General features: G+C 49.1%; 1 protein-coding gene across 2 annotated transcripts in view; it reads left to right on the top strand.

The window, feature by feature from the left end:
• The window catches only part of LOC144269000 (proton-coupled amino acid transporter 1-like), a 49508-nt gene extending 26007 nt beyond the window's left edge, over nt 1-23501 (top strand). For both annotated transcript variants that reach the window (XM_077824422.1, XM_077824423.1), the window contains exons 10-11: nt 6471-6640; nt 17896-23501. In XM_077824422.1, coding sequence (XP_077680548.1) covers nt 6471-6640; nt 17896-18155 — 430 coding nt within the window. In that variant the 3' untranslated portion in view covers nt 18156-23501. The remainder of the gene's footprint in view (nt 1-6470; nt 6641-17895) is intronic.
• The last annotated feature ends 257 nt before the right edge of the window (nt 23502-23758 follow it).

Here is a 23758-nt window from a genome sequence, read left to right as displayed (position 1 = left end):
GGATCACTCGATCAATTGCCCTTTTCTGTTCACTGCCTCTGTAGCACCAGCTACTTGGAAGGCTGGATACTGGGCTAGATGGACCACTGGTCTGAGCCAGTATGGCCCGTTCTTACATTCTCTGTGTTGGGCGCTTGCATTTCACATGATGCAGAAAGGAAATCGGTGGGTGCAATAGCTCTTCTCAGTGCAGGGCTGCTGAGGGGATGAGTGTAGCTTGACCACACTTGAACATGTAGCTCCAGAGCAGGTGCTTAGATTGCAGAGCTTTTCCCTCCGGAGTCACGTCTGGTATTGGTTCAGTGCTACTTCTGCCCTTTTCCTTGGGATACTGTACCTCTCTGCTGTGAGTCTTCCTTTGTAAGTGGAAACCTTGCTGGGGTTTCTGATTCATCACACGCAATACGGAGGAGGGTGTCTACCTGTCTCCAATCCTGCTGCAAAGATAGATATCTATCTCCACCCCTTTGGACCAGACTGCCCCAGAGTTATATATATAACCCCTTCATTAGGGAGCCAAGGAGAGTTATTCAGTGTCTGCAGGGTGACTGACCTGTAGGTTACTGGGAAAGGTCTGAGTGGGAGTCAGGTTGTAAACAGGGCTCTCTTTTGATGTTGGGTAAATCACTTAATTTTGCTGCCGTAGTTTCCCTGTCTTTGAAGTTTGGGTGATATGGCCGTGAGAAGTAATGGAGTTTAAAGCACTTTGAGGATGAGAAGTGCCAGGTGCGTTTCAGCCCAACACACACTTCATAGCATAGGGCAACACATAGCTACAATTCAAGCAGGGTGCTTACAGGAATGGTTTGTTTGTGGCATTCTAACTGACAGGTGTCAATCGGCAGCCTGTGCTGCCTGGCGCTGCCTCCCGCTTTACCAAATAGGAATTTCATCTAAATAAAAACTGACTAATAGGCTGATGTTGGGGAGTGCCTTGTTTAGGGTGACCAGAGGTCACGATATTAGGGGCTTTGTCTTATATAGGCACCTATTACGCCGCCCACCCCGTCCCAGTGTTTCACACCCTAGCCTTGTCATAGAGAAGATTAAAAACAAAATTGCTCGGCCCCCAGGGGGCCCAGACAAAGGTGCTAGCAGCTGCTCCAATTGAAACCCTCCAGCTACAGAGCTGCCTTCTCTGTTGTGGCAAGAGGCAGGTTTCAAAGGACTCTGAGGAACTAAGTTAGCGGGCAGGCAGGACAGCAGGAACTAACTAAAAGCCCAGTGCTGTCCGCTAGCACCTAGGGGCTGTATTTTGCAGCTTGTTTGGAACGTGAAGGCTGTGATAATCGATTCAATGAGGCACACAGATGTAAGGCTTTTGAAACTGTTTGTTTGAGGTTTAACATTTGCCAGCCTAAGTCCAGGAGAAGGCATGTTGTGTAACTCCCTTTTTGTCTCAACTTCCTGACGTTGATTTCCACCTCCGCCACTCAGGAAGGTGGTTGTAGGGGAGGATTTAAGTGGGCCCCCGCTTCCTGGCCTTTTACTAGGATGCAGAGTGACTCCAACTTCTGGTCTCTAAAAGTGGAACATCTCTCCGCTCTTTGTGTCAGCTCAGCTCTGTTCCTCCTTCCCCGTCTCCCCTGGCATCACGACAAGAAATGGTGGAAAACCATATGCTTTGACAGGGGGAGGCGTGTCGTTGATACAGTAAGATGCTTAGATGTAAGGACTTGCCCAGTGTGCTCTGTTTCTCCAGCCTGCCCCGGTTTAGGTGTTTGGAAAGCCATGAGCTTCTCAGAATGGGACAAATCATGAGTCCCTCCCTCCCCGGCGGGCTGCCGTGCTTTATAACAGTTCACGGGAAGGCCTCTGATTGGAACGGGTGTGCTCTGCTCGTGTACAGCACTTCGAGCAATGGACAGAAGTAACAGACAAGAATCTGATTTGCCTCCTCTCTCTCCTCAAACACTTTGAGTAAGTTTCAGACATGGGTCTTCTTGGAAGGGATATTGGGTCACTAACTAGCCCTTGACCAAGCTGGTGTTGAACCAGTACCCTAGGATGGCTTGGAAAGATGGCACATCCCCACCCAGGGGAGACGCAGCCGAGCCACTGGGTGTCCAGGAGCTTGGAGAATCCACGGCATCTGTCTCGCCTCTTATCCTGGGCGCCCTGGTCATTGTCCAATGTGTCAGAATATTTCGCTTGCTCTTGTCCTCTTTGGTAACTCCAACTGGACAAGCTGTTCACTGCCCTTTGGTTTTCTTTAATTAAAAAAAAAAAAAAGCACGTTGGATTGGGGGCACAGACTGGCTACATGTCCTGCTCCCAGCGCTAGCTGTGTTTCTCTACGTAAGAGACATGTTGAGTCTCGGGTGCTGCCGAGTCTCTCTGATGGAAGAATGCTTTAGAAATCTGCGAGCTACGCGGAGTCTGACTAGCCTGTCTGTAGGAAGCATGTGGCTCTGTGAAATACAGTGTAGCCCTGGAGAACAATGGATGACATTTCTCCTGTCTTAGTACTTCTGCGTCCCCCCATTACCATGGTATCTGAGTACCTCACAACTCCCCAGGGATGTAGGGCGTGGCTGTTATCCACATTGCACGGAGGGGAAACTGAGGCACAGGCTTGCCTAATGGATCACAGGGAGTCTGGTGGAGCAGGGAATTGAAGCTGGGTCTCTTCTCCTTGCCTGGTGAAAGGGGAAACCATGTGAACACCAGCCCATGAGGAAAGCCCTCTGTCTAGCTCTGTGGCTGCCCCTTTGCCATCTTTCCACTCACTGGCCATGTGCGAGAATGGGTGTGCCTCGTACAGAAACTGTGACATTGCTCTTGTGCACTGACTTGTAGTGGAATAGCTATGCCCAGTCTCTCGAGGCTGAGGTCTTCAGGATGTTTGGTGGCTGATGGAGAGAAAATGTTTGCCCAAGAGGATGAGCTAGGGTGCTATTGGCAAGAGAGGTCTGGGAAACTATTCAAAGTTTAAAAGTGTGCAGTTTCTTTGCCTTCATTGGCCTGGAACCCTGCGTGTCCCAAGGTGGCTTATGAACCAGATAGCAGTGCTTAATCTTGGCTTGTTCCCTGCTAGCCCTACCATTTCCCTCTAGTGGAAAGTGTCTTGACTTGTCATGTGACCAGACTTGCCATTCCTTACCCATGCGTGATAAAGGTTACAGTAAAACTCGTACATCCTGAATCATTGGGCTTCCCCGATATTGACCTTTAATGGCCGTATAAATAGAGAACACAGCCAGAACTAACTGCCTGAGTTTACAGTCTAAACAGGCAAGACACAGGGTAGGAGAGTGGAATATTACTATCCCCATTTTTACAGATGGTGAACTGAAGGGCAGAGGAACAAAGTAGCTTGCCCAAAGTCACACAAGGAATCTGACAGAGCTAAGAATTTAACCCAGCTCTCCGCAGTGCCTTAACCACAAGACCATCCTTCCTCTGTGCAGCATCATCCACTTTCTAAAACATCAATGGATTTTTCCAAACTCTTAAGTGACATTGTGCTTTGCCCCCACCTAGGGGAGCAGGGGGCGAAGTTGCTGACTCCTTGTGATCTGCAGAGACTCCTGGGCCAGCCCTGCTCTGGATCTTTGAAGACGTGCATTACATTCATACAAACTTCTTGCTTTAGGAGCTAGTTCTCTGTAGCCTTTTCCAATCTTTGGTGGTCACTTAGTGTGACACAGTAGGAATATAACCAACCAAACACAGGAACAGGTGACTTATGGTCAGATGTTCAGAAACTCACCCCCATACCTGGATGTAGCTTATGCCCCAAACCCCAACTTGTACAACAGGCGTCAGGGTATTTACACCCTTAAATTAGACTCTCGCCAACATGAAAATTTTGCCTGTAGCTTTTTGTACATTAGCCTGCCTTGATAAGTGTGGGCGTTTTCAGTAGCTAGTATGTCCTGTAAAGCCACAGTGGGCAATGTAGTCTGAATTCTTGAGTTACTTGCTATCTTAAGAAGACTGCATAAAGTGACTAGAGAATTTATAAAAGATATTCCAGGCATATTGACATAGGAATAATCTAAGGGAGATCTGTTCCAATATGCACAGCAAATAGCTCCTGTCTATAGCTTGCACTTTGTACCTCACCTGTCCCCATCACTGCTTCAGGCAGTGTGTAGCTTTTCTCCCATCACTGCCACCATTGAGTTGATCTTCCCAAGCCAAAGCAGGAATGTCCTTTCACCACAACCCCCATCAGGTTCGGTGTGGAGCAGAGAAGCAGCACTGCTTGAAACTGATTCCCAAAAGGAAGAGAGGGATTTTTAGTTACTACTTAATTGTCTCTAGGTTAGAACTGCAAAGTGCTTAATCCTCATGCTTACCAGCTGTTCTATGCCCCATGGATCAGGTGGTTCTCTTCTCCTCACCCCAACTGCCTGACTTCTAGATTTGAAATCCCTCACTGGTGGGTTGCAATGCTGAAGAGCCTCTTGCCCATAAGAATGTGTTCAGGTCGTCCGCGTCCACCCCCTGCGCACCAACCCTGGATTCACAGAGTTGCAGTTTCTCAACATGCTTTGGTACCTTGTATGATTACGAAGGGGCAGCACTTCCAGCCTGTAGACACTAAAGGATTGTAAAAAGGTGGCTAGCCCCTCCTTCCTTGGCTGGAGCTTTTGCATCTCCAGCTTCCACTTGTCTTCCCCCGTGCCACACAAGTTCTGTCTAGCTCTGCTCCCCTGTTCTGTTCTGTTATTTCTCCAGACAGGCGTGCACACATGTACACCAACTGGAAGCCTGATCTAGATTGGCCCATGCAATGCTGGGATCTAGTCAGCTGGTTGGCCCAGGTTATACAACACTCTTTTTCTAAAAGGCCGGTTCTCTTGCCCAGGGATCCCTTGACATTGCACAGCAATTGGTATCCTCTAGCCATCCTTGGTCCCAGATCGGGGTCATTCTCACACAGAGAAGACAAACTCCTTCCCTTTGGATTGCTGGTGTCTGTCACTGTAGAATGAATACCTAGCGAGCCCCCTGCTGACTTGGGGACTTAGCAAGGGGCTCTACCAGGACACACAACCTGCCCAGCACTGCTATTTTAACAGTCCCTTCCCCCAAACCCTCTGTGTCGAGCTCCAAAAATAGTCTGGTGTGTTTTTTTTTTTTTTTTTTTATTGAGCAGGTTAAAGTGCAGGCGGTGGTGACGTCTGCATTGCTTTTAACTTCCGAAGCCTGTGCTAATCCTGGTAGTTCCCCTTGGCTGGGGGGGGGGGGGCAGAAATCGAAAACTGTGAAATATTCATGTTGAAAGCTGATAAACCACTTTGAAGGTAGCCTTGATCTTTTTATTTCAAGGCACAGAGTAGAATTGGGTTCGCTGCAGAGCAAGGCGAAATGTAGCTTTTTCTTCCTCCTGCGAAGAACCCAAATTTTGCTAGCAAAGGTAGGGATGAGAGAGAGAGCTCAGGGAGCAGGTAATAAGAGACAACTTCTGTAATTCTAGCTCACTGGCTGACAGCCAGCGTGGGTTGCTGGTGGCTACTGAAGTCTGATCAGCTGGCTCCTCAGTGAGGCGACCTGTGGTCTCTGTCCATTTCCGGGTGGATGGGTGGTCAGGCGCCCCAGTGGGCAGTGCCCTCATAGGGATTAGCCTCCCTGCATTCCTTAACGGTGGCCCCTGCAGTTCCGGCTGGGGAAGGCGGTCAGGGAGCTTGTGCTGCTGGGACAGTGCCCGTTCAGCAGCTGAGCAAAGGCCTTCGGACTCCAGTTGGCAGGAGCTTGGTGGACAGTGTCATGCTGTGTGTGCACGTGCTCACAAGTTCAAATCCCTGGCCCCTGCGACCCACCCTGACTAGGGAATGAAATGTCCCACTTTCTGAGCAGTGGGAGAAGACCCATATGCAAGCAGCAGAGCCCCGGAACTGGCTAGCAGCAACCTGCTTTAAGCCAGGGGCTGAATGTATGGTCTGAGGAGCTTCCACGGAAGCCAGAGGTATTTAGTGCCCAGAGATGCAGCGAGGCATCTAGTGGGATTTTCCAAACATCCAAAGTAGCTTAGGCGCCTAATTCCCATTGTTTTCAATGGCAGGCACTTCCCTTAGGCAGTTCTGTAAATTCCCCCAGGCACCCAGCTGCGTCTTTAAGCACCTGTGTCAGTCTGGCCCTTCATACCTTCACGATGGTCGGGGCGGGGTCAGAGCGCTCGAAGCACTCGTCGTCGATAACTCCGGTCCGGTCGACTCCTAGGGCACCCACCCACGCTGAGATCTCTCTCCTTGTGGATACAGTCACCTGGCCAGAGCAAGTGCCTTTCAGCTGTGGGCTTAGGGCTTGTGCTGCCCTGTCTTGGGAGGGGGATGCTCGCTTACCCCTTAACCAGGGATCCCGGGCCAGGCTTCACAGACATGGGGATTAAGACAGCTCTCTTTCCCTTCTAAATTCGCTCTTGTCACAGAGCTATTTTTATTTTGTTTTGATTAACTCTGCCTCTGAGGGAGCTGGGATGTGAGTGGAGATGACTGGATTTCTCCCTGTTCCCTTTGCAGGCTGTACCAATCTGTCAAGCTGCTCTACTCCATTGGGATCTTCTTCACCTACGCGCTGCAGTTCTATGTCCCGGCTGAAATCATTGTGCCCGGGGCTGTTTCCCAGGTGCCAGAGCGCTGGGCGCTGTGGGTCAACCTGCTCCTCAGGACGTGCCTCGTCTGTGTGACATGTGAGTAGGAGCCAAACCCGTTCGGTTTGCTCACCTTCTCGGGCGGGGATGGGGGCCCAGCGGTGTGGGAACCCTTGTGAAAGTGTTGGCAGCGTATCCCGGAATCTCCCCCGGTGCTTAGCCGTCACTCATTTGCATTACGAAACCTCCATGCAGTCTGACGCCCTTTGGCACAATCGTTAGACTCTGCCGAGGAGAGCCCGGGTACTGGGATCGGACGTATTGCTGGTTATGACTTGCCCAGCATTTATCCCTTCCCTGGCTGTACTCTGAGGCGGTCATGCTTGGCTCTGCATGCACCCAGAGTAGGTGCTGCAGGTGGTCTGTGTGTTGGAGCAGCACATAGGAACCATGCACAACGCTTGCCTGTGTTAGGTCACATGTCAGGGACTCCTTCCCAAAGTGCCGGCTGTTGGGCGAGGAAATCCCTTTCAGAATGCAAAGCATGGGGCAAACCTCCCGGTGCACTGAGTACGCAGTGTGGTGCCTTCCCTGTCCGCTTGTGTAGGGCTCATGTATGTTTGTATTGGACAGTTACACAGTCTGCAGACGGTTTCTGGCTGCTCTTCCTTGCTTTAAGGCTTGTGAGCAGCTCACAAACAGGCAACTTCCTCCAGTGACTCAGAAGTTGCTGGCTAATACAGTAGCTGGATGGGAGGGGGCAAGACAGGGAGGGGGAGCATGTTAAATCGGCCAACCACGCTTTCATATATAACTGACCTACTTTACCAGGCCTTTGTCTTTTGCATTCTGTGGACTCTGTTTTGAAAGCAAATCTCTTCAGTTGTCACAGAGAATCTCCATCTCCCTTGTTCCCGCCACGGGAGCTCTCTTAAAAGCCCGCATTTAAGTGCCGCATGCAGGAAAGCGGAAGGTAAATAACTGGAGACAATACATAGATGGTTTATAATCAAACTCTGGCGTGAGCATTGGGCCTCCTGCCAACTGCACATCCCAGGGCTGCTGTGCCGGATGGACACAGAAAATCTGAAATTGCCCATCTTCCCCTGCCAAGAGGGTAGTTCTTGGAAAGAAGTTCTAATGTAGTAGGCCAGGAGGCTGAAATCATGGTTATCTATAGAACAGGTGCAGCGTAGCCAGTAGCAATATGGGCTTCCCCAATCTGACCCCAATGCTTCCTCTGCTGGGGGAACTCACCCCTTACTCTAGAGTGGATGGGTCACTCCTACCGTGAAAGGGTAACTTAATCTGTTCCTGCTCTCTGTTCTTTGTCCCAACTGCTGAGAGCGCACATGCCCAAATCACAGTATATAATGGAGAACTGGCAAAATGAAACAGAACAATCTTCTGAGCAGGGCGAGAGGCTCAAATAAGTCTACTCCACGGAAGCTGAATAGCCCAAAGGAAAGCCCTAACCTCGGAGAACTTTGAAGGCTGATAAGTGGCTGTAGCAGCAGGTGTTTAGCGTTGGTCTTGCCTGGAAGCAATGCAGACGACCTGTATACCAAAAAGAAAAGGAGGACTTGTGGCACCTTAGAGACTAACCAATTTGAGCATAAGCTTTCGTGAGCTACAGCTCACTTCATTGGATGCATACTGTGCATCCGATGAAGTGAGCTGTAGCTCACGAAAGCTTATGCTCAAATAAATTGGTTAGTCTCTAAGGTGCCACAAGTCCTCCTTTTCTTTTTGCAAATACAGACTAACACGGCTGTTACTCTGAAACCTGTGTACCAAGGAATTGGTTGAGATGATTGCATCCTCTGTAGGGAGCATTGTGAGTAGGTAAAGATTTGGAGTCTGGGCTTATTGCTGACCCTGGATATTCAGTTCACTGCAGCCAGAGATGCCTCATTCCATCTCTGGCTAGTGGGAAGACTGCGCTCCTTCCCCTCAATACCGACCTAACCATTGTAATCTGCTGTATCACCTTTCTCAAGTCACTGCAACGCACGTCGCCAGACACTGACTTCGAAGGCTGCAAGGGACAACTGGCTACTGCCGATCTCCTAGGCTAGGCCAGACCAATCAAAAGCTTGTTGTATTGCTGCTCCCTGTCCAATCCAGCATCTTCAACATCCTGGCCCTCATCAAAGCTTTCGGTATGCCAGTTACCTCTGGGCTAGCTCTCTGTGCAAGGCAACACAGATTCAGAGGCTGACGGGACCTAGAGCCAGTTGTGGACTGGGGAGCTCTTGGTGGAGGGCCTTTGCCTAAGGAGCGCTCTGCCACAGATTTTGCTGAGCTTGGATCACGCCAGAGGATGAAGCAAGTCATGCTTCTGTATGCAGGTCTTCTCCGAAAGACTGGAAGCCGCCAAATAGCCTTCCATGCTGGAGGTGCAGGGGCTATGCTGCTAATAAGACTGTTCCAGTGCTGTCCTCTTGTATTATCTTAGATACCACAGTGGTGAGCAACAGACGAAGAACCTGGGCACCAAGAAATTCTCACCAGGTTGGGTTTGTGTGGGGCCTGTGTTGATAGGATCAAATGGAGTTACTGAATCAGTGAGAATTGCTGTGTAGATGGTCCCTATGCATGGCTGACGCCAGAGCCTTTCTCTGATGCCAAGGGGGATGGATGCAGGGGGAACCCATCAGTGCCACCCCCTTTCCAAACAACTCATGGCCAGTAAGTACTACAAATAAACCACAACTTCAATTTTCCTGCATCCAGAGTTTGTACTAACAGTAGTATCTACTACTAGAAGTGGACTCCCCGAGCGGATACATCAAGAGGCTGGGAAAGAACAAAGGGTTAAAGGAGATGGGTTTTGGTGGCCATCCGTGTGTGACTGCAGCGAGCCCACAGATGGTGGATTAAAAATAGTCCCAGATGTGCTAAGGGGACAGGCATGGATTCCTTTGTCACGCATATCCCTGCTGGGTTTGTGCACTCAGAGGGGAGTGAGTGTGAGTTCACTCAGAGGGGAGCGAGATCACGGGTTCTCAGAGGATAAAAGCCATTAAGTGGTTGGCATGAATATTCATTGGAATGATCTCATGACCTTGGACCAAGCCTCTGTCAGAGCTTCGGTGGCCCAAGAGAGGGTGCAGTTTGGATTTGTTTTAGCTTAGCACTTCTAAACCTACACCGTTAAAAGCCCTTTGAATTAATATCTGTGGAAAGCTCAATGGTTGTCCCCTGAGGCTGAGGGACTGCAGCTGGTGATTTACTTTTGCTGCTTGTTTTCAGTGGGGTTTTAATTGTGTTTACTTTGAACCACCACAACTGAAGGAGTCGTAGGGGACACACGATAGCACGTTTTGCAGCCCGTTACTCTGCTTGCCCCTGCGAGTTGTCTCTGTAGGGTTGTGCCCTTTGGACCCAGGAGATGGGGGGGAATATTTTGACTGGGGGAAGGAGAGATGAGAGAGAGGAAAATGAGGTGCAAAAGTGTCTGGCTCCTGTTATTCCTCAGCATCCCTCCCTTCCATCCCGCTCACACCCTTAACTTGAGCCAGACCTGAGCAAGTGCCATACTTGAGTTAAGCAGTGGAACAGGGCAGCCCCCTCTTTAAACTGCAGCATTGGAGTGCGGAGCTTTTATCAAGAGGTGAAGCCTCTTTCCATGGAGCTTTGTAAGTGATCCAGGCTTCCTTCACTCCCTTGCCGTGGCCCGATGGCCGGCTGTTCCTGGAAGCGGCTCAGTGGCAGTGAAATATCTGCTTCCGTGTAGCAGCCAGTATCTCAGTACCATCACTCTGTCAGGTGTAGTGTTTGGGCCGCTTCTGAGCCTGCTTTTGAGGCCTGGGAGCCAAAGACCTGAGTTCTAATCTTGACTTTGATGCTAACCAGCCTTCCTGACAAGGTGGTTCACCTTGAGGTGAAAAGGACTGTGTACATTCTGAGAGGCTGCATCTGCCATCAGTTATGTGGCTACAGTTCCTGTTGACTTCAGTGGGAGCTACACCCTGTAACTGAGGGCAGAGTTGGGCCCCAGTATTGTCAGAACACTTTAGTTTTTAAGATCTACAGCCATGTGGTTTTTTCCCCCCCAATGTAAAATATCCAGGCTTTTAAGGTTCTCTGTTTACCCCCTGCCAATAATATTTGGGTGCAAAACCATCAAAAGTGGGAAAACCCAAGATTTCTCCCTTTCTCCTTGGCACAATTGTAGGCCTTTCTTGCTTTGTGGCTTTAGTGCGTATAAATGAGAAACTGATGATGGCAGCAAGACTGTGCGGGTCTGTTCTCCATTAACCCCACAGCTCTCAGTCCAGCTGAACTGTGGCAAACCGCGGTGTTGGGATAGGGACAAAAAGGCCCATGGAAGACTGCAGTGAGACTATCAAAGCCCGTTGAATTAGTTACCTGAGTCAGGATTTTGAATCCAGCAGGTGTTGTGACAACAAATTGCCCACGCACACAATTCCTTAGATTGAGGCAAATTCTAACATGGTCCTCATGGACGGCCAGTAGCTCTTGTAAATGAAGATCTGGAGGTGATAGAAGAAACAGTTGCAAAAGTGCCCTCAGTCTAGCTGTTGAGATCTTTCAATGCCCGAGAGCTCTTCACGAAGAGCTTTTCTTGCACTACGGCCCCTTCTCTCAGCTATTGTTGCTACTGGAGAGAAGAATGGGGAGGGGGACAGTGATTCTGGCAGAGTTATTACACTGAATCCTTTCCATTTGAAATGCCATTCCACGTCTGCAGGTTGCCCCTTGTGCTACTCAAATGAGCATCTTGATCCTGTGATCAGAGGAATAACGTCCAATCATCTGTGGCTGACTTGTGCAAGCAGCAACCTGCTTACAGAGGCTAATTTACTAGCTTTAGACACGAAAGTTCAGTGCCCAGATGTCTGTCTAGAGCAAAGCGCAGGACTCCAGGCAGACAGAGCTGGGGTAGTAATATAGGAAAAGTTACACAGAATGCTACAAGGCCATAAATTGCTCAAAGGTACCCCCTGTTGGCGTTAGAGGATGATGCATTATGAACAGGTTGTAGCAGGAATCTCACTCCAGCACTCAAAGGGTGAGCTGCTTGCTGGCTTGATTGTGATCCTCTCTCCTATCCTCCTTGCTTCTTAATCCGTGAACGGGTGGCCTCCTTTGCTAGGTACTGCATGTCTCCTAGCGGGCTGGCTCCTGCTACCTGGAATGCAAAATGCCTCATTGAGGAAAGCACTGTAATGTGCCAGAACCCTGGTGCCTACGCTGCTTTTTCCAGACGGTGGAGTGAGTTGTGATTACTTGCTCCAAACCATAAGAGCCATGGTCCTCTGTGCCTCTGATCAGTCTGAGACAACTGTCAGCTCCGGTGCTCCTGGGCTTTCCAGGGAGACTTGCAGCAGAACAGGGAAGACCAGACTTGACACCAAGCCCTGGGCTACACTACAGACGTATGTTGGCATAACTGCATTGCTCAGGGGTGTGGAAAATCCCCCCCCGCCCCCCGCTGATGCACTTATACCGGCTGAACTCCTGGTGTAGACAGCGCTATATCGATGGGAGGGCTTCTCCTGTCACCATAGCTACTGCCTCTCGGGGAGGTGGAGTTCCTACCCCGATGGGAGAAGCTCTCCTGTCTGCATAAATAGCATCTTCACTAAGTGCCACAGCAGCTCAATGCTGTATGGGGTAGACAAACCCTGAGACTACTTCCCCGCCCCTTTCGCATATGCTCCAAAGACAGCCAGGAGCACACATCGGATTTGTTTTCTCCTCAGGTCACCTTTACAGCGGACAGGGGTAGGATGAGCTCGGCATCCAGTCGGTCTCGCGCTGCTGTAACCTTACTCGGAGACTGACTGCAGCACACAGCTGCAAAATCCTATGCTACAGCATGTCCTGCGCTGTCTAAGCAGAGCGGGGCCACAGAAGGGCAAGTTGGCCTTAACTTAGGAGTTGCTGCCTGTGTTGTGACACGTTGTGTTTAATTCCAGCAAAACTCAATTGAGAACAGATTTCTGTTGCAACCCCTCAGCCCTTCCCTGAGGTTCCACCGTGGCCAGTCTTGAGCTAACCAGCCAGGCTTGCCGGTGCTGTTGAATTAGATGGCTGTTAGTTTCAAGGCCCTGATCTTGTGACGTGATTAGAAAGCTCTGTCAGAGGCGCTAACCTAAGCAAGTTGCTTGCAGCGGTGGCCGTGTACTTCGCTGTCTGAGTGTCACGGGGCAGTGTAGCCACCGAACTAGGTGTGTCAGAACCTGCGGCTCCAGTGGCTGTCATAGAGTTGAGTTGCCATCTTACCTGGCTGCCCCTAGCCCTCACACTGGAGCTGTGTTGGCAGAATGACCCCTGGACTGAAGACCTTGTTGTCGGGGGCGCTGTGATGCAAGCTGAACAGAGCCACGTTTCTTTCCAGGCACATTTCTTGTTCCGTTGCACAAGAGATCTGTTTTCTGGTGACCCATATTAAAATAAATAAGCTCTGGGTGCAAAAATGCAATGTTTTTTTCCTATATCCTGGGCTCGAGGAGTTGGATTCTCCCCCCCCCCCCGAGTGTGTAGCAGACAGTATTTTTTTTTGACAGGCCGTGTTTTCAAAGCAATCAACCAATTTCCTTTTCTCTGTGGTGATTATGCTTTGAAGTGCCCTACTTCCATTGCCGAGAATCTTTTTTTGTTGTGCAGAATCCGGTTGCCTTCCTCCTTAAGGTTTTGTGTACTGAAAAGCCTTAACAATGCCTTTGAGCACCAAAGATGAAGAGGGCTGCCCACCTTGTCTTTTCCTTTCTTAATAAGTTAGCTGTCTGGGGCTTTGGCCCTTACAATTTTTTTAAATTGATTTATTTTATTGAACTGCTGTCTGTGGTACTTATCCGGCCCCACTACTGTAGTGTTGGAGTGCCTCAGTCTTTAACGCACTAATCTTCACAATAGTCCTGTGAGGGAGGTAAGTGGTGGTATTACCATTTTGCGGATGGGAAGCTGAGGCATTATAAAGCCAAGTGACTCGCCCAAGGACACACAGGACATCTGTGGCAGAGCAGTGGATTGTACTCTGCTGTCTAGTGTCCCAGTCTAGTGCCCTAACCACTGGGCCATCTCTCTTCAGTGTTGTAGGGTCATCATTCTGTTTAGGATTACAAAGAGTGAAGCAGCATACACCCAGGCTAATGCGGCTGGCAGCTGAGAGAACATCCCACAACTAGCTTGGAGTTTCTCTCTCTCTCTTTCTGTGTAGCAGAGCATGTGTCACACCCAGGGCCCAATATACAACTTCAGTAATAGAAATCATTAGAGGCAGTCAAACCAGGGTAAGTATTTTCTGTAAGCGTTGAAGCTGGGGTGTGTGAGGGGGGGGAGACAGATTTTTTTTGTTTGAAACTATCCATGGAATCTTGTGGGTTTTTACTAAATAAAACTATGGCTTGAAACAAAATTTGAGGGTTGTCTTTTTCTCATCTCACCCCAACTGGAAGAGTAGGGGGACATTGGGGAGCTCGGGGGCAGAGAATCCCAGATTCTTCACTTTTTTTTTTCAGTTGTCAGTCTAGTGTTTTCAGTCTTCAAAATTTTCACCAAAACAAATTTTCCACAATTTTTGTCCTGATCAAAAAGCCACGTGTTGCTGGGTAAGACTTCAACAAAAAACTTTCAACCAGTTCTACAAATCATATCAAGAGCTTCACCCACCAAATTAATGGCCTGGGGTTGGGGTGTGTGCCATCTTGGAAAAACTTCTCCTCGACAACTGAATAAATTCAAAATAATGAACCTTGCACTGTTTTGGGGGCACTTGTAGGGTCAAACAAAAAAAACTAGGCCATCTGTGGGTTTGTTTTTTTTTAAGGAATTTCTTAACTCTAAAAACCTCTCTAGATGTATTGATAGGCTTATCTGTGCTGGTGTCGTTTCCGAAGGTAAGCAAAAAAATCTCTTTGCTCTATTCTGACGCAGCGGGATACAACTTTTCCCCTTCCACCTCTTTGTGGTTCAAGGGGTTTTGGATTTATGGGCTCGGCGCTCATGGAGTCGATGGTTTAAACCGTGGTATGAAACGCAGAGATGTTCTGGTGGCTATGATGGAGCACTGGAATGGCCTGAGACACTGGGAAAGTGGAGAGAGGCGGAGATGGATGTGAGGAGTCTCATGACAGCATATGGCTGGCAGGGCCTTTTGTCAGACCAGAGTCTCAGAAGTTGTTCACATTTCTGGAAGTGGAGTCTATTGGCTGTCACCCTGACTGACTTGCCGTCATGTGCTCCTTTCTTCGCTGTGATGATGGCCCTTTGGCACTGGTGCCAGAAGATGGGCACCAACCTCTGTTTTAATTTACACCTTTTTGGGGTAGAGCAGGGTGCTAGGTGTGTTTTTCTGGGCGGTTACTGTCTGGGTGAAGAATGTGAATTGTGCAGGAATGCTGGGACTGCCGATAGAGTTCAGTTGGGCCGAAAGGCCTTGGCCCCGCAGCAGGGTCCTTGTTTCGGGTCATTATCAGGGAGGTCAGTGTTTAACAACTCAGCGGGCCAAGTGGTAAAGTCCGAGGCAGTGCAGTCCAGCTTCCTCTGCTGCCTTTGACGTCATTTCCTGCTCTGTGTTGTTCCCACCTCTCTGCCTCAGGCTCTGTGCAGTCACCCTCCTCTCCTCCCTCTTGTTGGCACACACGTTTCCTATCTTCTAAGTGAGGGCTGAGCCGGATCTGTGACCCTCATTCATGGTTGTATGAAGATGGCCAGGAGAAGCATCCTGTAGTAAATGCCCTTCACTGCTAGCTGATCAAGTCGGGAGGTTCCTCATGAAAATGGGACACGTGTGGCGAATGTCTGCATGTTTCTAACTACCAACAAGCCCTTAGGTGGGAAGAGTTGAAGTTGCCATGCCATGTGTGACACTGCAGTTACCTTCAGTAGCAAGAGAATGGTTCCACTAATTCAGGACTGTGATTTGGGTGGGGGATTAAGGAGAGAGCTGCTGTTTCAACACAATATTGGGGACACGTGTTGGCGAATAGAGAAAACACCTGGCCAAGGAACATGCTCGTTTTTTCTTTCAGGTTTTGTTCTAGTGTAAAAATTCCCCCTCTAATGGTCCAAATTCACTTTTTAAAGCATCATGTTCTTGATACATATTGCCTTGATCATTGCTAATTATCACAGTGTTTATTGGCAACTGGAATGCTATGAAGGCCTATTTAACCCTCCCTCTGCCCTAAGAGATCAGTGTCCCTCGAAAATCCTCTTTATTGCTCTTATGGTCCCCACAACCACAGATCTGAGCACGTGTTACGCAGCCAACCCTGCTGGTGTTGGTCCTAATCTGAAGCATGGGTTCCTGACATTGGGCATGTAGATCTGAGTTTAACCCCCTGATTTTGAAAATTGGGTCCTTACTTGGCAGTGGGAGGGGACATGACTCTGGATTAGCTGGAAAGCTCCGTTTGTGTGCAGCATAACAAAGGTCTTGGTGTCCCTGTGCAGCAGGTGCAGCTGCTTACCTGCGGTAAGCACATACCACCTGGTTTGTGTGCTGGCTCCCTGTCCCTCGCCAGATGCAGCCCAAGGCCTTGGCAGGCTTGTAAAGGCCCAGATTTTCCCAAGGCTTGTTTATCCGTTAGTGCCTAGCTCTGCTTTCTGTCACTGCTGTTAAGATTGGTTGGGGGCCCTGGCTGTCAGGCCCTGTGTGTGCCTGGTTTTCTCACTCCCCTCTGTAGCCTGTTGGAGCCAGAGTCCAGCAGACCTCCAGGGCATGATGCAAAAGGCCTGGGTCTTTAGCAACAAACTGGTTCTAGCTCTTGTTCTCAGGGGATGCGCCTGCTGTCTATAAGTGGATGTCTCACTGCCACAACCGTGGGCCCTATAGAAATAAGTTAAATGAGCCTCCTCCTCATAAAACTGAAGCTCTGCAAGTAGCCCAGTCCTATTGCTATGGTGCCATTAACGACTCTCACTTCAAAATGCATTTTCCAAATAGCGATCTGAACTCCTCCTGTCCAGTGGGCTGCTCCTTCTGCTTTCCACATCCCTCCCTTGCTTCACCCTAACCAGTGAGCCTCTGTTCCACAGGCGGCCCTTGAATGTGTAAATGTTTGACTGGTGAGAGCGCTGGGTCACTGCTCCCCTCCTCCATTGCAAGCTGCCCTGTGCACTAATGATCCAGCCTCTATCTTCTCTCCACCTTCCCTCAGAGGCAACAGAACCCATGGCAGGTGGGGAGGGTTACGTTGGCAGTAGAGGGGGCCTAAGCTTAAACTCTAAAATAACTTGCCCCTGAATGCCCAGCCTTGTCCAGGGAGTCCAGAGACAGCGGATGAGGCTTGGGAATCTGTGGCTTATTCCTTTGTACTGGGCTGCTGTCTGACACGTCCTGTTGCTCTGAAGGAACCTACCCTCTGCTGAAGAGCAGTGTTCCCCATTGCAAGGAGACACTCACCCCTCGGGCTGCTGGCCTTTCTGTGGCCTAGCCAGCTGGGAGCACGACACCCTTCTGACTCCTGCTCAAACAAGACACCTCAGTCTGGTGGCCACTGAGGGGACCCCATGCTCCCCAGACTGAAGGGGAGAGGGCATGACCATGTGTCGGTGTTCTTCTGGGAAAAGATAATGGCCACGGTTCTTGGGACCGTGAACCTGACTGATTCCCGGAGCGAAGCTGCCACTGTGGGGATTTCTGATGCATTTCTCATCATTTAATGATATGAGAGTCCAGGAACGATGGTGCCGAATCCCTGTGCACGATGGCTCTCCGTGGAACCCTAGTGCACTCCTGGAGGAGTTGTTCCCCCTCTTCTCTCCCCCCCCGCCCCAATCTGGTCACAGTCTCTCTAGCCAATCTTGTGTGCACACTGGGGCAAGGTGGAGCTCCAAATGGCCTCTAAATAACGAGCACCAAGGGGCTGTTCCGGAAGACCAACCCCTGAAAAGCTCCTGCTTGCTTTGGTTAATGACACCAGCACCTGTCATCTGTAGCTCTCTCTGCTTTAGATGGGTAGACAAGTGCTATCTCCAGAGAGAATCTCACTTGCCCAGGTTACAGTGACTCAATTGGCAGAGCCAGGAGTAAAGCCCGGGGCTTCGGAGTGCCCTATCCAACAGACAATCCCGCCTTGGGGGCGGGGGAAGTTTGTGCCTGGATTGGGTTGTTCTGTACCCTCGATGTGTGTTGTCACTTTAACAGACTTTGAGGAGGGAGGTGGGAAGAGACACCCAGGCTGCTGGCTTCCAGCAAAGCTTCATTTGGTTGGTGGGCAGAGGCAGAGATCTAACCCATGGGACCATACACCGACCCCTGCTGCCTCATTCACCTTATGCTGTGATGGCCTGTCTGTTCCCACCTGCTCAGAGGAGAGTGGTCCCTCTCCAGGTGCCAGTACTAACAGCCCTGTATTTCTCTCTCCCTCTCCCAGGCCTGCTGGCAATCCTGATCCCCCGCCTGGACATCGTCATCTCTCTGGTGGGCTCTGTGAGCAGCAGTGCTCTCGCCCTCATCATCCCTCCCCTGCTGGAGATCACCACCTATTACGCTGACGGCATCCACCCCGTCACCGTCGCCAAAGACTTCCTGATCAGCATCCTGGGCTTGGCGGGGTTTGTGGTGGGCACCTACGAGTCCCTTTGGGCACTGGCCACACCCCCCATTGCCAACACCACCAGAGCCTTGGTCTAGTGACCCCTTTTCCTTCCCTCGCTCCACCCCAGCAGCGCCATACAGCCTCTTGGCAGCTCACTGGGTTTTCATCAGGGTCGAGGCAGTGACTCTCCCTTCCTTCTCTTTAAATGTATTTGTCCAGGTGAAGTGAGGGTGAGTGCACAACTGGAAAAGACAGGACCCCGATTCCCATTCCCTTTCCCTCTCCTCTTAGTCTGCAGTTCCCACTTGGGGGGGGGTCTCATTGCTTGGCTCTGGGAGCCCTGCAGAGATGACTGGTGGCCCCTGGTTGGGATGGAGTGCCTTCCTTTGCTCCACCGGGATCCTTCTGGCAGATTAAGGTGACATACCTACAGGTGCCAAGGTACTTCAGTTTTAAGTGGACATGCTTCTAGACTATAGAGTACCAAGGGGAGGGAAGAAATCCTTGGGCTCTTTCAGGGATCTAGATGACTGCTTCACAGCTCAGGGTACCTCTACCCTTCCCAAACTCCCCTCTGCCCAGAAAAAGAGAATCTCTGACTCTTTTCTGGTGCCAACCCTTTTTTTTTTTCAGCACTTTAATTCATGGCAACAGAGCAACTCCAGCCAGTGAGTGACACATTAGAGCCTTCATCCTTCAGAGCTGTAGAACCTGGAAAATTACAGTGGCAACAAGGGGAAAAGGGAGCAGGAAACTGCACAATGAGAGAGAATCTCTTGCGTGCACTGACCTGGCAGGCTGATAGTCACAGCCCGGTTTGACATTCGCCGTGTGTAAGGCGGGCCTCGGTAGGTGGAGCGCTCTCTAGCTTGAGGAGCCAAACACATAAGTATTAGATGGCATTGTTTATTGGAATCCACGTTACAAACCCATCTGTCTGGGCCTTTTTCAGCCTAGATCCCTGCCACACTCCATCTCAGGCTCCGTCCATTCTAGGTCGCATGGGATGAGGCAAGTCTGTGTGTGTGTTTGGGTTTCAGAGAAGAGTTGGGGGATTGTGCTAAATCCCTGACTTAAGTTTAGTTGTCTTTTTTTTTTTTCCTTTGTAGACTCTGTATAAACTATGTGGGGTTTATCGAAAGCATTAGGAACAAGGTACGCACGGAGCAGCCTGTGATGGTGTCTGGGAGCTTCACTTCCTTGCTGAGGCAGTTATTTTATTCTTGAACTAGGAGCCCACTTTCCTTTACCCCTTTCTTTCAAAAAAGGGCATGGGACAGGGATGTCCCCTTGCCAGTACTTCTTTAAGCTCACTCCACCTCACCCTGGAACGCTCCCTGCCTACAAGGGATGTCTTGTGTTTACACCCGCCGTAGCTATGCCCCTGCTGGGTGGTGCTACCTCACTGTTTGTTATAAATCACTGATAGCACAAATGCTGAATCATGACAATGAGAACCGAAGGCAAATTGTTATAAAGAACCTGCGTTTCTCTTTTCTTCCCCTGCTGGATCTATCCTTTGTTCTCCGGCTAGTTAAGTGGGGGTCCCACTACTTGCTAGGTAGGAAGAAGCGTTATCTGTTTTATCCACTTGGTTTGATTAGTGAGGGAAGGGAGCTGTCTCTTTCGTGTTTCTCTTTCATTCATTTCCCTTTACTTTGCGCTGGATCTCTAGGCAGCGATAAGCTGTTTAAAGCTTTGTCATTGTCATGCTTTGGTGAGGCGTGGCTTGACACGACACCCTCTCTCATATTCCTGTGGCTTGTAACAGTTTGTCAATGACCAAAGGACTAGAGTAAGCAATCCATGGATATAGATACAGAGTTTGACTTAAAAATCTCTTCCTTCTGGTTAGCGTAAGAGGAGGGGATCACTCAAGTGTGAATGAAAGTGCTAATGAAGGGAGTGTTCGTAAAGCGACGGCTGGAAATCCAATAGCGTCCCAGCATACGCTTTCAGCACACATCAAGGACTACTTTGTAGTGATTGTTTTTTGTAATTTAGTTTTTTACATTGATTTTTTTTTTAAAGGCGCTGCCAACACTCCAGCAGGATGGTTTGTTAATCTCGTGTCTAAAAGTAAGCACAATCTGAAAGGGCTTTGGGCTGAATTTATTTATTTGCTACGGTGGGGCAAGTAGGGCCAATGTATATTCATCTTGAAATCAAAGCTTGGAAGCCAAACTTGCAGCGAGTGATCAGCAGAGGTTTGTTCCCAAAGCCCTGTGCTGAATATGAATGGTCTGAAGGGAGGGTTGATGCTGTCTCTAAACCATCCAAAACCTCTGAGCTCTTGGACTAGTGTAGCAATGGAAAGATCAGTCTATACAATGGCTGGAGCATTTCATTTAATTAGAACAGGAGCAGGGTTTGATTTCCCCTTGGCCACAAAGTGGCTGTCTTAAGTAACTATCAGGGCCTAGCTGCAAGTCTCTGCAGCCCTAACACAGGCCTGGAAGTGGAGTCTGTGCACATGTGAAATGGCAGGATGGCATTTTCAGGCAGGTTTTTTTTTAATGGCAATTCCAAAACATGGCAGGCAGGTCCTGCTCACCCAAGAGGTTGGGTCGTGAATACCTGACCCTGAGGGCTTTACTGGAAGGTGTCGATTTATGCTGTGGCCATACCAAGGGTTGGTTTTAAAGGGTACCCTGGTAAATAGGGTTATTGTGCTTTTGCATTTCCCAAAAGCTGCTTCTGTCTCCAGGAGCCCTCAGGGAGATGTTCAGGAAGCAATTGTGGACCTACATTGTCTGTGCTGCTCTCTCCATATACATTCCTAACACAGATGTTTTCATTAAATGGAGAATTCACTTCCTTCATCAGCTCCTGTTATGCAGGTTGTTTCCTGAAGCAAACAAACTCTTAGCAGAACATTAAGTTCATATTTCCTTGAAAACAGCCTGACCAAAACAATGCATATCGGCACCTCTCCAGACCCTGGCGTGGGCCAAGCTTCTTTCCCACTCTCTAGTACCTCTCCTTCAAAGCCTCAAAGTGTGTCCTCTACAGGGGCACACCTTTCCTTTAGAGATCCCCTCTCCCACCCCGCAGATACCCTGCTATCTCTGCAGCCCCAGTGCAGTCAACAGACTCTAGGAACAAGTTCCATCTGGGCCAAGAGCCAGCCCTGGTTTCAGCAAGGAATACTGTGACTGGTTTGAACTGAGCTTGGGGAAATGTAGGCAAATTTGGTGTGCTGGCTTCTTGTTTCCGACACTGGGAAACAGTGGGGCTTACCGTTCTTTGGGGTTTTAGACCTTTTTTGAGAGAAGACAAAATGCCAGGATGAGAAGCTATCTGGAGATGAGCTTCAATACATAAACTTCGCTCAGGTCCCTCCTATTGTATGTAAGTAGCCTCTTTCCCCACGATGCAGTCATAGTATAGAAATTGCATTCAGTTCAGCATCGGGTGCATACGTTGTCTACACCAGTGTGCCCAGGCCTGGTGTCTTCCTGCAAGATTTTCAGGCCAGTTGTACGGAGATGTAGCTTTTTTCAGCTGCAGGTAGCTATAGCTTATGCTCCTTTACATTTTTACTGCCACTCTCATCATTGGGGTGGCTGCATCTGCAAAACAAAACCTGCTCCATCTGCAGCCTTCGTGCTGAAGGTCATAGCAAGCCCAGCCGCCAGTGAGGGCTTGTTACTGTTTACTTAGGTGAAGCTCTTGAGTTGCCAGTTGATATCTAGCTGGAGTGTCCCTTTAAGACCAAGGACCTGATCCTGCTGTCGCTTGCTTTGGTGTAAATTGCAAGTAATTGCGCTGAGATCAGTGTGAACGAGATCAGGATCAGCAGACCCCTATTTCCGGGAACCGCACTGGGGAACGGCGCTTGACGTGCACACTACATATGGAAAGAGTGCCATGTAAAAGATCATTTTATATTGACTCCTATAGAACTTACTCTGGTGTCTGATTTCATTACTGACGTGCAACTCACTGAGCCTCACCTTTTCTACCCAGCATCATTGCATGCTGGAGTCTCGGAACAGTTTCTCTTGGCTTCATGGCTTTGTCTTCTGCGTGATGGAAAGTTGGCAGCAATTGATAGCCACTACCTCCTGTTATCAGCCAGGCTCTCCTTGCCAGCCAACGTAAGGATTATTCCATCTAATGGAACACTAATGTGTGTGTTGCTCCCCTGCCACTCCCACCCATCCACGTATGCTGCTCTTGGCCTCTACACAGTCCTGATTGACCGTGGAGGGGTGTCTCTTCTCCATTTCCCCAGGTAGAAGTGACCGTTCAAGTTAACCCCAGCACTCCATCAACCTCCCCTCCCTTGCTCCATGTAAAATACTAATGTCAGAATTATTGCTAATGGGACATAAACTATAAGTTATGGCCCCCAACAGTACGTGTCCTCTTCCCCCACCTCCATTTAAAAGCTGTTTCTACTGTCAGCCCTGAGCTGATACAGCACTGTACAGCTCCGGGGGCTGGCTCAGTGGGCACTCTTGCACAGAACACAACATAGATTAAATATAACTTTGCAGAGCACTTGGATAACAAGGGATTATTTGCTCTCTGAATATTAGCAGCTTGCTGCTGGTTCAGAAGAGGGGGAAAACTGTTTTGTTTTGTACTAACTGTCTTGGCCATATGATCATGTTTAAAGGGATATTTACAGAAGTGGCCACATCTACTTTTGGAGCCCCTGGTTGCATTTTACATGCATATCATGCTGTCCCTCTAGCTCGGGTGTGGTACCACATCTCCAATCAAGGGAATGAAAAGGGCATTTCATGGCAGAATAGAGGGAAAGAGTGCATGACGTGCCCATCTGCAATGGTAAAGAAACCCAGGACAAAATTCCACTTTAGATCTACTCCTGGGTAACAGGAGTAACTCCATTCATAGTCAGTGGATTTACCCCTGATGAGAACAACACTTGGTCCCTGGTGTTTAGAATGAATGGTTGGCATGGCAGTTCAAGTAACTGTGAATTTAGACTGTAATCAGTGCTGAAGTCCTCGCATTTGAGGTGCTTGTAGATTCCTATGATCAGGACAACATTATTCAAAATTTTTTGACTAGCTTAAATGTTGGGCCTTTCAGCTATATTTAAATGAAAATAAAGGGGTGGGGAACAGGGTGCATTTAGCTGGGGTTACACTTATCCATGGAATGACTGAATAATTGCGGAGCGAAGTGTAATGTGACATAAGGTAGTCACAGCCAGCATTGGTCTGGATGATCCGTGAGACCTACCATTTGACTTCCACGTTGTCAGCAGGTCAGTGACCAGGAAAAGCGTGTGTATAAATATATCTAATCTGTCGATGTATTTTTTTTGTGCCAGCATGCATGTGTACTGCCAGCACACAGTATGTATATCTGCCCAGTGAAAGAACTGATTTGTATTTGGTGTTGTACCCGGATCATGTATTCTGTTGTTTTATTCAATAAATAAGGTCTATTTTTATTTTATTAAAGGCTTCCATGATGCGATTTTTATACTCAACTTTATTTTTTAGATGTTGGATAAATTTTACCCTTTTGGGTTAAATGTCCATAGTTACCAGCTGTGATCATTTATATGTAACAAGTAGGCTATTCTTAATTATTTAACGCTGGTAAATATTGTTTGGCACCCAAAATGTGCAAGGTGCTTTATCAGTTACCTTAAGCCATGGGTCCCGGCCCCAAAGGGCTAGGCATGTAAATGATGAAATGCCTGTCAGGTCCAGGA

Source organism: Eretmochelys imbricata, chromosome 8, assembly GCF_965152235.1.
Source record: "Eretmochelys imbricata isolate rEreImb1 chromosome 8, rEreImb1.hap1, whole genome shotgun sequence".
Classification (NCBI taxonomy): Eukaryota; Metazoa; Chordata; order Testudines; family Cheloniidae; genus Eretmochelys; species Eretmochelys imbricata.
The sequence above is the reverse complement of the archived record's forward strand: the minus strand, read 5'-3'. Positions and strand labels throughout refer to the sequence as shown.